The sequence below is a fragment of the Manis pentadactyla genome, chromosome X (assembly GCF_030020395.1).
Source record: "Manis pentadactyla isolate mManPen7 chromosome X, mManPen7.hap1, whole genome shotgun sequence".
Lineage (NCBI taxonomy): Eukaryota > Metazoa > Chordata > Mammalia > Pholidota > Manidae > Manis > Manis pentadactyla.
In genome coordinates, this window is record NC_080038.1 from 22,162,959 (window position 1) to 22,174,992 (window position 12,034).

At 45.0% G+C, this 12,034-nt stretch overlaps 1 protein-coding gene across 1 annotated transcript; it reads left to right on the forward strand.

Annotated features, from left to right (window-relative positions):
* The first annotated feature begins 8,131 nt into the window (after positions 1 to 8,131).
* On the forward strand, positions 8,132 to 10,192 carry LOC118928581 (melanoma-associated antigen B4-like). The gene is made up of 2 exons (XM_036917944.2): positions 8,132 to 8,277; positions 9,103 to 10,192. The coding sequence occupies exons 1-2, from the start codon at positions 8,132 to 8,134 to the stop codon at positions 10,190 to 10,192; spliced, it is 1,236 nt and encodes a 411-aa protein (XP_036773839.2).
* The last annotated feature ends 1,842 nt before the right edge of the window (positions 10,193 to 12,034 follow it).

Below are 12,034 nucleotides of genomic sequence, written 5' to 3' on the forward strand. Positions count from 1 at the left end.
CAGATAAGCAAAAGTTGAGGGAATTCATCACCCACAAACCATCTCTACAGTGTATTTTAAGGGGACTGCTCAAGATGGGAGTGCTCCTAAGGCTAAAAAGCTGTCACCAGAGAAAATAAAACCACAGTAAAGGAAGTAGTCCAAGTAATTACTAAGCAAATGCAAAATTAAATCAACTACTCACAAAGTTAGTCAAGGGATACACAAAGAGTACAGCATATAAAACCTAATATATAAAGAGTGGAGTAAGAAGAAAAAGAGGAAAGGGGAAAGAAAAAAGAACCTTTAGATTTTATTTGAAATAGCATACTAAGCAAGTTAAAAAAGACCGCCAGATACTAAGGAAGCTGCCCTTGAACCTTCTGTAACCACAAATCTAAATCCTGCAATGACAATAAGTACATATCTATCGATAATCACCCTAAATGTATGTGAACTGAAGGTACCACTCAAAAGACACAGAGTTATAGAACAGACAAGAAAACAAGACCTATCTATATGCTGCCTACAAGGGACTCACTTTGAACCCAACAACATACACACACTAAAGGTGAAGGGATGGAAAAATATATTTCATGCAAATAATAGGGAGAAAAAGCAGGAGTTGCAGTATTTGTATCAGACAAAATAGACTTCAAAACAAAGAAAATAACAAAAGACAAAGAAGGACATTCCATAACAATAAAGGGCTCAGTCCAACAAGAGGATATAACCATTATAAATGTCTATGCATCCAATACGGGGGCACCTACATATGTGAAACAAATACTATCAGAATTAAAGGGGAAAATAGAATGCAATGCATTCATTTTTTTTTTTGAGAGGGCATCTCTCATATTTATTGATCAAATGGTTGTTAACAACAATAAAATTCTGTATAGGGGAGTCAGTGCTCAATGCACAATCATTAATCCACCCCAAGCCTAATTTTCGTCAGTCTCCAATCTTCTAAAGCATAGCGAACAAGTTCTTACATGGAGAACAAATTCTTACATAGTGAATAAGTTACATGGTGAACAGTACAAGGGCAGTCATCACAGAAACTTTTGGTTTTGCTCATGCATTATGAACTATAAACAATCAGTTCAAATATGAATATTCATTTGATTTTTATACTTGATTTATATGTGGATACCACATTTCTCTCCTTATTATTATTATTTTTAATAAAATGCTGAAGTGGTAAGTAGATGCAAGACAGAGGTAGAAAACATAGTTTAGTGTTGTAAGAGAGCAAATGTAGATGATCAGGTGTGTGCCTGTAGACTATGTGTTAATCCAAGCTAGACAAGGGCAATAAACATCCATGTATGCAGAAGATTTCTCTCAGAACAGGGGGGGTGAGGTTCTAAGCCTCACCTCTGTTGATCCCCAATTTCTCACCTGATGGCCCCCCTGCGACTGTGCCTGTCTTAGGCTGTTCCTCCCTTGAGGAATCTTACCCATCTCTGGCTAACCAGTCATCTTCCGGGGCCATACAGGGAAATGTAAAGTTGGTAAGTGAGAGAGAAGCCTTATTGTTTGAAAAGGTTAGCTTTTTACTTCTTTGCATATTTATGCCCTGTGGCTTCTATGCCCGGCATTTGTCTTGAGGTATCTTTACCACTTGGAGGAATTATGATACTCGTTAAATTCGATATGAGGCATGAATTCTATTTAAGGGTTGTAATTAGGAAGGAAGAAGAAAAGCTATAGAAGTAGCAGGCAGAAGAAAACATGGGAAGATTGATTATTTCTTTGACATATCTTCTTGTAGAGTAACTTCAGCATGTATAGGTTTTAAACTACTGATTAAATTGCGCACACACATTAACATAATAGGAGTACAGTTACATAACCAAAGCAGACCTGTAATTACTGGCCATCTCTAGTGAAACCAAGAAAACCAGTTAGGCACCTTAGGCATTTGTGAAAACTTATCTATGATATGGGGGATATTGTCCAAATGAACTTGGACAGTCTGAGAGAAATCATACAAATTAAAACAACCCATTCCTGGGGACTGTTCACATCCCATATGTTCTTTTTGCATTCATTTTAGGAGACAATAAAGCACCACTCACACCAACACACAGATTAAGAAGACAGAAAATAAGTAAGGAGACAGAGGCACTGAAGAATGCATTAGAACAGATGGACCTAACAGACACTTACAGAATACTTCACCCCAAAGCAGCAGAATACACATTCTTCTCAAGTGTAATGGAACATCTTCCAGAAGGGATCACATACTAGACCACAAAAAGAGTCTCAGTAAATTCAAGAAGATTGAAATTGTGCCAACTATCTTCTCAGACCACAAAGGTATGAAACTAGAAATAAATCATGCAAACAAAACAAAAAAGCCCACAAACACATGGAGGCTTAACAACATGCTCCTAAATAATCAATGGATCACAACAGAGATCAAGCAATATATGGAGACAAATGAAAACAACTCAACAGCTCAGAACTTATGAGATACAGAAAAGGCAGTTCTAAGAGGAAAGTATACAGCAGTACAAGCTTGCATCAAGAAAGGAAAACAATCCCCACCATTCTAAAAATCACAATTAATGAAACTAGGAAAAGAAAAACAAATGAAGCCCAAAGTCAGTAAAAGGAGGGACATATTACAGATCAGAGCAGAAATAGAATACAGTTGAGAAAAATAAAATGATAGAAAGAAACAATGAAAGCAGGAGCTGGTTCTTTGAAAAAATAACAAAATAGATAAACCCCTAGCCAGACTTATCAAGAAAAAAGGTAGTGCACACACATGAACAGAATCAGAAATGAAAAAGGAGAAATCACTATGGACACCTGGAAATACAAAATCTTATCAGACAACAGTATGAAAAATTACATTCTAACAAATTGGATAACCTAGAGGAAACAGACAAATTGCTAGAAAAATACAACCTTCCAACACTGACCAGAAACAGAAAATCTGAACAGAAGAATTACCAGCACTGAAATTGAATTGGCAACCAAAGACCTAAGAACAAAATCTGTGAACCAGATGGCCTCACCACTGAATTTTATCAAACATTGAAAGAAGACCTAGTACCCATCCTCCTTAAAGTTTTCCAAAAAGTAGAAGAGGATGGAATACTTCCAAACTCATTCTATGAGGACAGCATCACTCTAATACCAAAACCAGACAAAGACACCACAGAAAAAGAAAATTGCAGACCAATATCCCTGATGAACACAGATGCAAAAATCCTCAACAAAATATTAGCAAGCCGAATTCAAACATACATCCAAAAGATCATCCATCGTGACCAAGTGGGATACATTCCAGGGATGCAAGGATGGTACAACATTTGAAAATCAATCACCATTACATGCTACGTCAACAAAAAGGACAGAAATCACATGATCATCTCAATAGCTGCTGAAAAGCAGTTGACAAAATTCAACATCTATTCATGATAAAAACTCTCAACAAAATGGGTATAGAGGGCAAGAACATCAACATACTAAAGGCCATATACGACAAACCCACAGCCAACATCATACTTGACAGCGAAAAGCTGGAAGCTTTTCCTCAAAATCAGAAACAAGACAAGGATGTCCACTCTCACCACTTTTATTCAACATAGTACTGGAGGTCATAGCCATGGCAATCAGACAACACAATGAAAGAAAAGGCATCCAGATTGGTAAGGAAGAAGTTAAACTGTCACTGTTTGCAGATGACATGATATTGTATACAAAAGACCCTAAAGATTCCACCAAAAAACTGCTAGAACTAATAACTGAATTCAGCAAACCTGCAGGACACAAAATTAATACAGAGAAATCTGATGCATTCCTATCTACTAATGATCAACTAGCAGAAAGAGAAAATCAGGAAAACAACTCTATTTACACTTGCATCCAAAAGAACAAAATACTTCAGAAAAAATTGAACCAAGGAGATGAAAGAGTTATACCCTGAGAACTACATGACACTCATGGGAGAAACTAAAGAAGCCATCAATAAATGGAAATACATCCCATGCTCATGGATAGGAATAATTCATATTGTCAAAATGGCCATCCTGCCTAAAGCAATCTACAGATTCAATGCAATACCTATCAAAATACTAACAGCATTCTTCAACTAATTAGAGCAAAGTGTTGCCATGGATATACAGTGGGAAAAGACAGCCTCTTCAACAAATGGTGCTGGCAAAACTGGACAGCTACATGTAAGAGAATGAAACTGTATTACTGTCTAACTCTATACACAAAAGTAAGCTTGAAATGGATCAAAGATCTGACTGTAGGTCCTGAAACCATGACTCAAAGACAAAAACAGAGAGAAAATCTCTTGAATGTAAAGATGAGCAACTTTTTCCTAAATGCATCTCCTTGGGCAGGGGAATCAAAGGCAAAAATGAACAAATAGGTTACATCAAATTAAAGCGCAGCGCTTTTGTACAGCAAAGTACACCATCAGTAGAACAAAAAGGCATCACAAATATGGGAGAACATGTCTATCAATGACTTATGCAATGAGGGGTTAACATCCAAAATATATAAAGAACTCACACACCTCAATCCCTCAAATGCAAATAATCCAATTAAAACATGGGCAGATGATCTGAACAGACACTTCTTCAAATAAGAAATTCGAATGGCCCACATGGACATGAAAAGATGTTCCACATCACTAATCATCAGGCAAATGCAAATTAAAACCACAATGCTATAACCCCTCACACCAATTAGGATGGCCAACAACCAAAAGACAAGAAACAACAAATGCTGGCAAGCATGCGGAGAAAGCAGGACCCTCCTACACTGTCGGTGGGAATGTAAATTATTTCAACCATTGTGGAAAGCAATATGGAGGTTACTCACAAAACTAAAAATAGAAATACCACTTGACCCATGAATTCCACTCCTAGGAAACTACTCAAAGAAAACAAGTTCTAAGATTAAAAAAGACATATTCACCCCTATGTTTATTGCAGCATTATTTACAATAGCCAAGATGTGGAAGCGACCTAAGTGTCCATTAGTAGATGAGTAGATAAAGAAGATACGGTACATATACACAATGGAATATTATCCAGCCATAAAAAGAAAACAAATCCTACCATTTGCTACAACGTGAATGGAGCCAGAGGGCATTATGCTCAGTGAAAATGCCAGGTGGAGAAAGACATGTACCGAATGATTTAACTCATTTGTGGAGTGTAACAAAGCAAAACTGAAGGAAGAAAACAGCAGCAGACTCGCAGACTCCAAGAATGGACAAGTGGTAACCAAAGGAAAGGGGCTGGTGAAGGTGGGTGGAGAGGGAGGGAGAAGGGGATTAAGGGGCACTATACTAGCAGTCACAATAGTGTTAGGTTACGGGGAAGACAGTACAGCACAGAGAAGACAAGTAATGACTCTACAGTATCTGACTACGCTGACAGACAGTGACTGCAATGGGGTGGGGTGGGGGGGACTTGATAATATGGGTGAATGTTAAAACCACAATGATGTTCATTTGAAACCTTCATAACATTGTCTATCAATGACACCTTTAATTAATTAATAAGTAAATAAACTATCTGGCAAGAAAAAAATACATACCAGGATTAATGATGGGCATTACATAATGACAGAGTGGTCAACTCTCAAAGTAAACATAATTTGTATGGACCACACAACTCACTGTTAAACCATGTGAGGCAAACACTGATGAAACAAATCTTTTAGAGATGGAAACTTCAACACCCCTTTATTAGTAATGGATGCTTCCAGCAGGCAGAAAATCAGGAAAGTACAGTTGAACTAAACACCACCACCAATTAGCTAGATGCACATGGTATTGGGAATTACACACACTTAAGACAACAGCAGAAAACACATTCTGTTCAAGCTCCCAGGGAACATACCCCAAGAAAGACCCCATTCTGTGCCCTACAACTTCTCACCAAATGTCAAAGAGCACAAGTCACCCAAAGAACACTTTCAGACCACGACAGAATTAATTACACTAGAAATTGATACCACAAAGACAGCAGGAAAATGAAAAGTATTTGGCGATGAAACAATACACTTCTGAGTAAGAAATAGGCCAAGGAGAAAATCTGATGAGACATTTAAAAACACTTTGAACTAAAACAGGAAAACCAGATCTAGTACAGAGCCAGAAGCCATGCTAGAAGAACAAAGAAATTAGAGGTATGAAGAGTGAAAAGGAAAAGATAATAACAGGAACAGTTTCATCCTCTAATTCAAAAACTCTAAGGGAACTGGCACAGAAAATACTGAAATGTGCAAGGGATTCAGAAACCTGGTACAAAAAGATCATCAGAGCAAAATCCGGACACTGTTATGAAGGAAACTCAACAGTTACTTAGGTCGTATAATGACAAATATACCACACACAGCAGCAACGATATAAAAAATCACACCTAGAAAGATACCTCACAAACACTTACACACTCTTTAAGGAAGTGAGTCTAAACATTTCCTGACCGACTCAGGAAAAAGAAGTGTCAGCAAGAACCACAGGCCATGCGCACTCACGAGGAGCACACGTCCTAAGCCTATCAGTCACCCTTAACTCCTTTGTAGACTTAGGGCCTCACCCATAGCAGCTGAGATGACAGCCACACTCAGGCCACTGTTCCCCATGCCCAAAATCAACCCTGGAAAAATTAAAGGAGTGAAGAAAAACCAGTATAAACAAAAGCAGAAATTCACAGCAAAGGAAGCCCTGAGGGACACCGAGTCTCTGCTCCGTGGGCAGAAGGGACCAGGCCCTGGAGTGGAGACAGGTCTGTAGCTGCAGTAAGGGCAGCTGTCAGGTTGGGAGGAAGGATGTGGAAGTTCAGCCTGTGTTTCTTCCCGGGGACACTGAGTTTCTACTGCTTCACTGGAGAGATGGGAGGCGGAACTCAAGAGCACACGCACCAGAAGCATGGGTAACAACCAGATGTTGGAGTTGGTGGTGGCAGTGTGAGTCCACCGGCTGTGCTAAAGCACCTGAAACTTCAGCAGCGAATGAGGACTGGCCTTCGTTAATGGTCATCTTAATGGAATATAAAGCATGAACTAAAATAGAACAGCAAGACCACAGTAATTGAACATGAGGCCAGAAATTCATTCAGAAAAGTTCTGGGCAACGACTCTCATGTCCACAAAGAGAGATCACACACAGTGTGAGCTCACAGGCTAAGGAGCCCCTCACCCTGCCCTTTGGGATGTTGTGCACCAAGGTAGAGGACAGGGATGGAGTCACATCAGAGAAGGGAGGGACCCCAGGCTCTCTGCCCGCAGTCACTGTGAGGATCTGAGGGAGGACGTGGAGCTACACACCCTAGGGGGTATGGGATCCCACAGGATCCCCTCTGTCCCCTCACCACACATACCTGCAGCAGCCAAGCTCGGGAGGCGACAGGCAGCTGTGGCCAGGTGAGGTGTACACGCATTTCAAAGCCGGGCTCCGAGAACTGACATCTTTCAGGTGAGAAGTTGGCCTCGTATCATGAGAGAGGAGGTAGCTCAGCACCTACGAGGAGTCAAGGGAAGGCACAGAAAGGGCTGGGAGAGGCATCCACCAACCCGACTGTCAGACCTGGGGGAGACCCTGTCACGGTACTAGGCGCAGGCCCCCAAATACTCCCTCCTGGGGGTGCTGAGGGGAATGAGAGGCTTAGCGGAAGGCCAGCTGACCCAGCTCAGCAGAGCCTTTAGTCCCAGGCCCAGCCCTGTGGGACTCTGGGCAGAAGCAAGCCGGTCCCTCCCCCGACTGCCCTGCCTCTTCCCACACACCCCTTCCCGCCCACCGTACCCCACCTCCCACCCCGCGTGGGAGGCCTGGTGCGCAGGACCGGTAGTAGCCCTTCCTAACTTCCGCCTATCCATGCTGTGGGTGGTGCATGGTGGCGGAGGCCTTGTGTGAGAGCTGCTGTCCGGGCCAAGAACACGGACAAGCCCCATGACTCTCGTCCAGTGCTGAGGGGCCAGGCGTCTGGATTAAGAACTGTAAGGATGCGCCCCTGATAGCCCCCAAACCCCTTACCCCAGAAAAGAGGCAGCCACACAGGCCCGGCCCCACCTGCCCCAACTCGTAGTTCCGGGAGGCCCCGGCAGGGCCATGAGGTCCCAAGTCCAATTACTTTCCGCATGGGAGCCTCAGGGACCAAGGCTTGTCCCAATGCTGGTGGCCTCTGGCTCAGCTCTGCAGAGGGAGAAATCCCAGGCCCTGTGGAGGGAAGAGGGGCCCTCTGGGAGGCCTGAAGGGACTACAGGCCCCAGAACAGGGGCGAAATCAAGCCGTGCTCCTGATGTCAGCCTGCGAGGGTGCGGGCAGGCCTGACGATTCAGGTGCTTCCTCCCTTTGTCCTCAGCAGAATCACAGAGGAGGGGCCGTTGGGGGGGGGGGCGGTGCGCGCGTGCATGCAGCATCACGGGGGAGGGGCCTTGCATGTATTTGTGTTGTGTTTGTGTGTGTATATATATGTTCATATAATATACATATATAATATATACATATATAATACATATATAACACATATATATGTGTAATACATATACATATATGCATATATATATATATACATACACACACACACACACACATGGGCATGCTCCTGGCAGTGGGGCCTTGGGGTGTGTGTGTGTGCAGTGTCACGGGAGAGGGGCCTTGTGTGTGTGTGTGTGTGTGTTCCTGGTGGGTGGTAGGGGGTTGGTTGCAGGTCAGCAGGAGGAGGATTTCCAGATCAGGCCAGGCATCAGGGTGAGTGCATGGCCTGTCCCGTCCAGTCCTGTCAACCCCTGAAATACCACAAAGCTCTGCCAGGATGAGACATCATATAATGTCCCATAACGGACCTGGGGGAGATTAGAGCTTTGCTCTTAAGCTGCAGTGGGGCATCAGTCCACAGGAGGGAGGGTCCCAGGACCACCATCAGCAATGTTAGAATTCAGTTTCATTCTGAACAGCCACAGAACATGGACCACGGACGCCCTGGCATGACTTCCCCCCCAGGTTCTCAGGGCTGAGGACAGGCTGACCGGGAGGCCAGGGGGTGGCAGCCTTGGCTAGCACCCAGGTAGCATCAGGCATCTCAGCCCCGAGGGAGCTCATGCCCTCTACTTCTCTCCCCTCCTCTCTCTTCTTTCCAGGTGTTCACACAACTTGCCCTATCTACGACCCTGCCTACGGTCCCTACCCGGTGCCAGCATGCCATACAGGTACAAGAGTAAGAAACACCAAGGGGAGAAGTGCCACAAGGGCCAGGGGCACCCCCATGGTCCAGTGGGTGCCCGGGAAGCTGTGGCAGCAGCAGAGGTCCTGGAGCCTCCCTCCTCGTCCTCCACACTCATGTCCTCATCCACGGAATCTGCCCTGAGCTCTTCTGCTGTGAGTGCACGCATGGCTCTGACCCTGGAGACAGAGCATCATGCTGCCACGGGCACCTCTGACCCAGGAGACCTGGAAGGTGCTGCCAGCCAAGATGAGCAGTTCACAGGCTCCTTCCAGGCCATACCACCTGAGCCCAATGCTCATAGGGATCTGCTGAACAGGAAGGTCAGCATGATGGTGGAATCCCTGCTGGAGAAGTTCAAGACCAAGGATTCCATCACACAGGCTGCACTGATCAAGATCATCGGCATGAAGTACAGCCACTACTTCCCTGAGCTCCTCAGGAGAACCTCCAGGTGCATGGAGCTGGTTTTTGGCCTGGAATTGAAGGAAGTCAACTGCAAAAGGCACATCTACACCCTGGTCAGCATGGGCCTTGCCAGTGATGAAAATATGAGCAGCGATAAGGGGCTTTCCACCAGCGGCTTCCTCATGTCTCTACTGGGCGTGATCTTCATGAAGGGCAACCGTGCCACCAAGAAGGAGGTCTGGGAGTTCCTCAACACGCTGGGGGTCTATGCTGGCAGGAGGCACCCCATCATTGGGGAACCCTGCAGGCTCATCAACAAAGAGCTGGTGCAGCAGAAGTACCTGGAGTACCACCAGGTACCCGGCAGCGACCCACCCTGCTATGAGTTCCTGTGGGGTGACAGAGCCCATGCTGAAACTAGCAAGATGAGGGTGCTCGAGTTCCTGGCCAAGATCCATGACACAGTGCCGAGTTCCTTCCCCAACCTCTACAATCAGGCTTTGAGGGATGAGCAGGAACGGAAGGAATTCAGGGCCGCCTCTACTGCCAAGGCCCCTGAGCCTTCTGGGGCAACTTCCCACAGCTCCTCCAACATCTAGGCAGCACTGGGGTGGCTCTGTCACTTTTTGGGGGGAAGAGAGTGGCAGCCTCCTATGTAGCTTAGAGGAATAAGGTCTGCAGGGAACAATGTGTGCACCCAGTTCTAAAGTGCTAAGTGCTCTATCACAGTGTTTTACTTTTGTTTATTTCAGTGTTTGTTGAGTGTTGGAGTCCCCTAATAGTTAATTTGCCTTCAGATTTATGTTAAAGCATAACAAGCCTCTGTTGATTGCTCTTGATTTAACTGACTCGAAAGTTTCAGTGGTGGTGAAGTGTAAAAGAAATGTTTTAACCATCTATATTTGCTTGATGATCTAGATAGATAGGCTGGGTCTGTAGAGGGGATATTGCCATGAAATGTGAAAGTACACCACCACAAAATAGTGGGCAAAATGAAGCTGTTTTCAGAGAGAAAAACAGCTGAAAAAAAGGAAAGGATGTTGAATTCATGGTTTGTGTTTTTTCTTTTAGTGTATTTCAATAAAGGTAAAAGATACTTGCATTCTTTGAGCTTATATTGTCTTTTCTTTCTACTGGATTAAAAATAAACTCTGATGGGAGGGTGGTAGTTTGGAGGTTCATAACGATCCTAAGTGCCATTCACTAAGACCCAGTATTTCTTGAGCGGTATGCCAAGTACTTTACAAGATAGTACATACATCCCAACATTCCCACAGGACAGGTGTTAGTCAACTCCCTTTACAGGTGAATAACTTGCCAAGTTGTCAAGTTCACAAGACTGGTAAGTGACCTCACTGGGACTAGAGCTCTAGTCTGGGGTGGTCTAGATCAATCCTACACTCTTCCATTCCCCCAGGATGAACCACAGCTTGTGGCTCTTTCATTCATTTATCTTCTCATCACGCCAAAACGCATCCCATGAGATAAAAGTGACCCTGTTCCCAAAGCACATATTTGCAATACAGAGCCACAGTAATGATGCTGAATAGATAGGTGGCATGAATAAAGGGAAAAAATTGAATACCCCGTGACCCTATGATCATCTCCATACTCAGAGTCCCATAACCTGAAAGGATCAGGGGCTCTCAAAATCCTCTTGCTCTGCCCCAACCCTGTTGAAAGTCGATCAGCAGAAGCAAAGTCACCTGAGTAGCGAAGTTGGGCTGGAGAGCAGGTGACAGGTGAGGAGTGATGAGGGACATGGTCTGTGGGCTGGCTGACTCCGCAAAGGAAACATTTCCAGGTGGCGCCAAGAGTCGGGGAGGATCCCGGGGATAGAGCGGAACACGAAGACCACAACAATGGCAGCAGTGCCACAACACTCCCCTACTGCCAAGTCCTGGGAGGGGCTTGGACAGAGGGGACGCAGAGCGCAGGCAACAAACCGGCCATCAATTCCTGTCGGGGGTGACTGAGAAGTGAGGGAAGTGGCAGGGCAAGGGAAGGACGACTCACAGGCCCTCCCAGAATCAAGCAGCGCAACTGCCACAAAGCCTGAATGGGCCTGCCACCGCTTTCTGCCTCAGGAGGGCACAGGCCAGTGTGGCCAAGCACAGCTACCCTTGCTTCCTTCTACTGGGTCTCAAGCGTAGGCCCTTACTGTGAGGGGAGATCCTCCGCTCCGGGGGAGAGAGGACCCGCAGGTCCTCCCAGGAGTCAGTCAAACTGAGGAGGCCCCACCTCCCAAACCCCCGGATACAGAGGAAAACCAAGAGTTCAGTCTTGCCATCCTTTCAGCACTTAAAAGCTCAGGGCAGAATTGTGAGGCAGAGGCTCCCCGACTGCTCCTGTATGTCACGTCTAAGGGAGGCAAGGCCCTTGGTCTGCACTTGAAGCCACGGGAGGGCAGAAGAGTGGGTCCCAGGCCCTTCATGGGCCCA

Coding starts and splice junctions, on each gene's coding strand:
- LOC118928581 (XM_036917944.2), top strand. CDS start 8,132: ATGCTGGTGGCCTCTGGCTCAGCTCTGCAGAGGGAGAAATCCCAGGCC. Junction 8,278..9,102: donor CCTGATGTCAGCCTGCGAGG/GTGCGGGCAGGC, acceptor TCTTCTTTCCAG/GTGTTCACACAACTTGCCCT.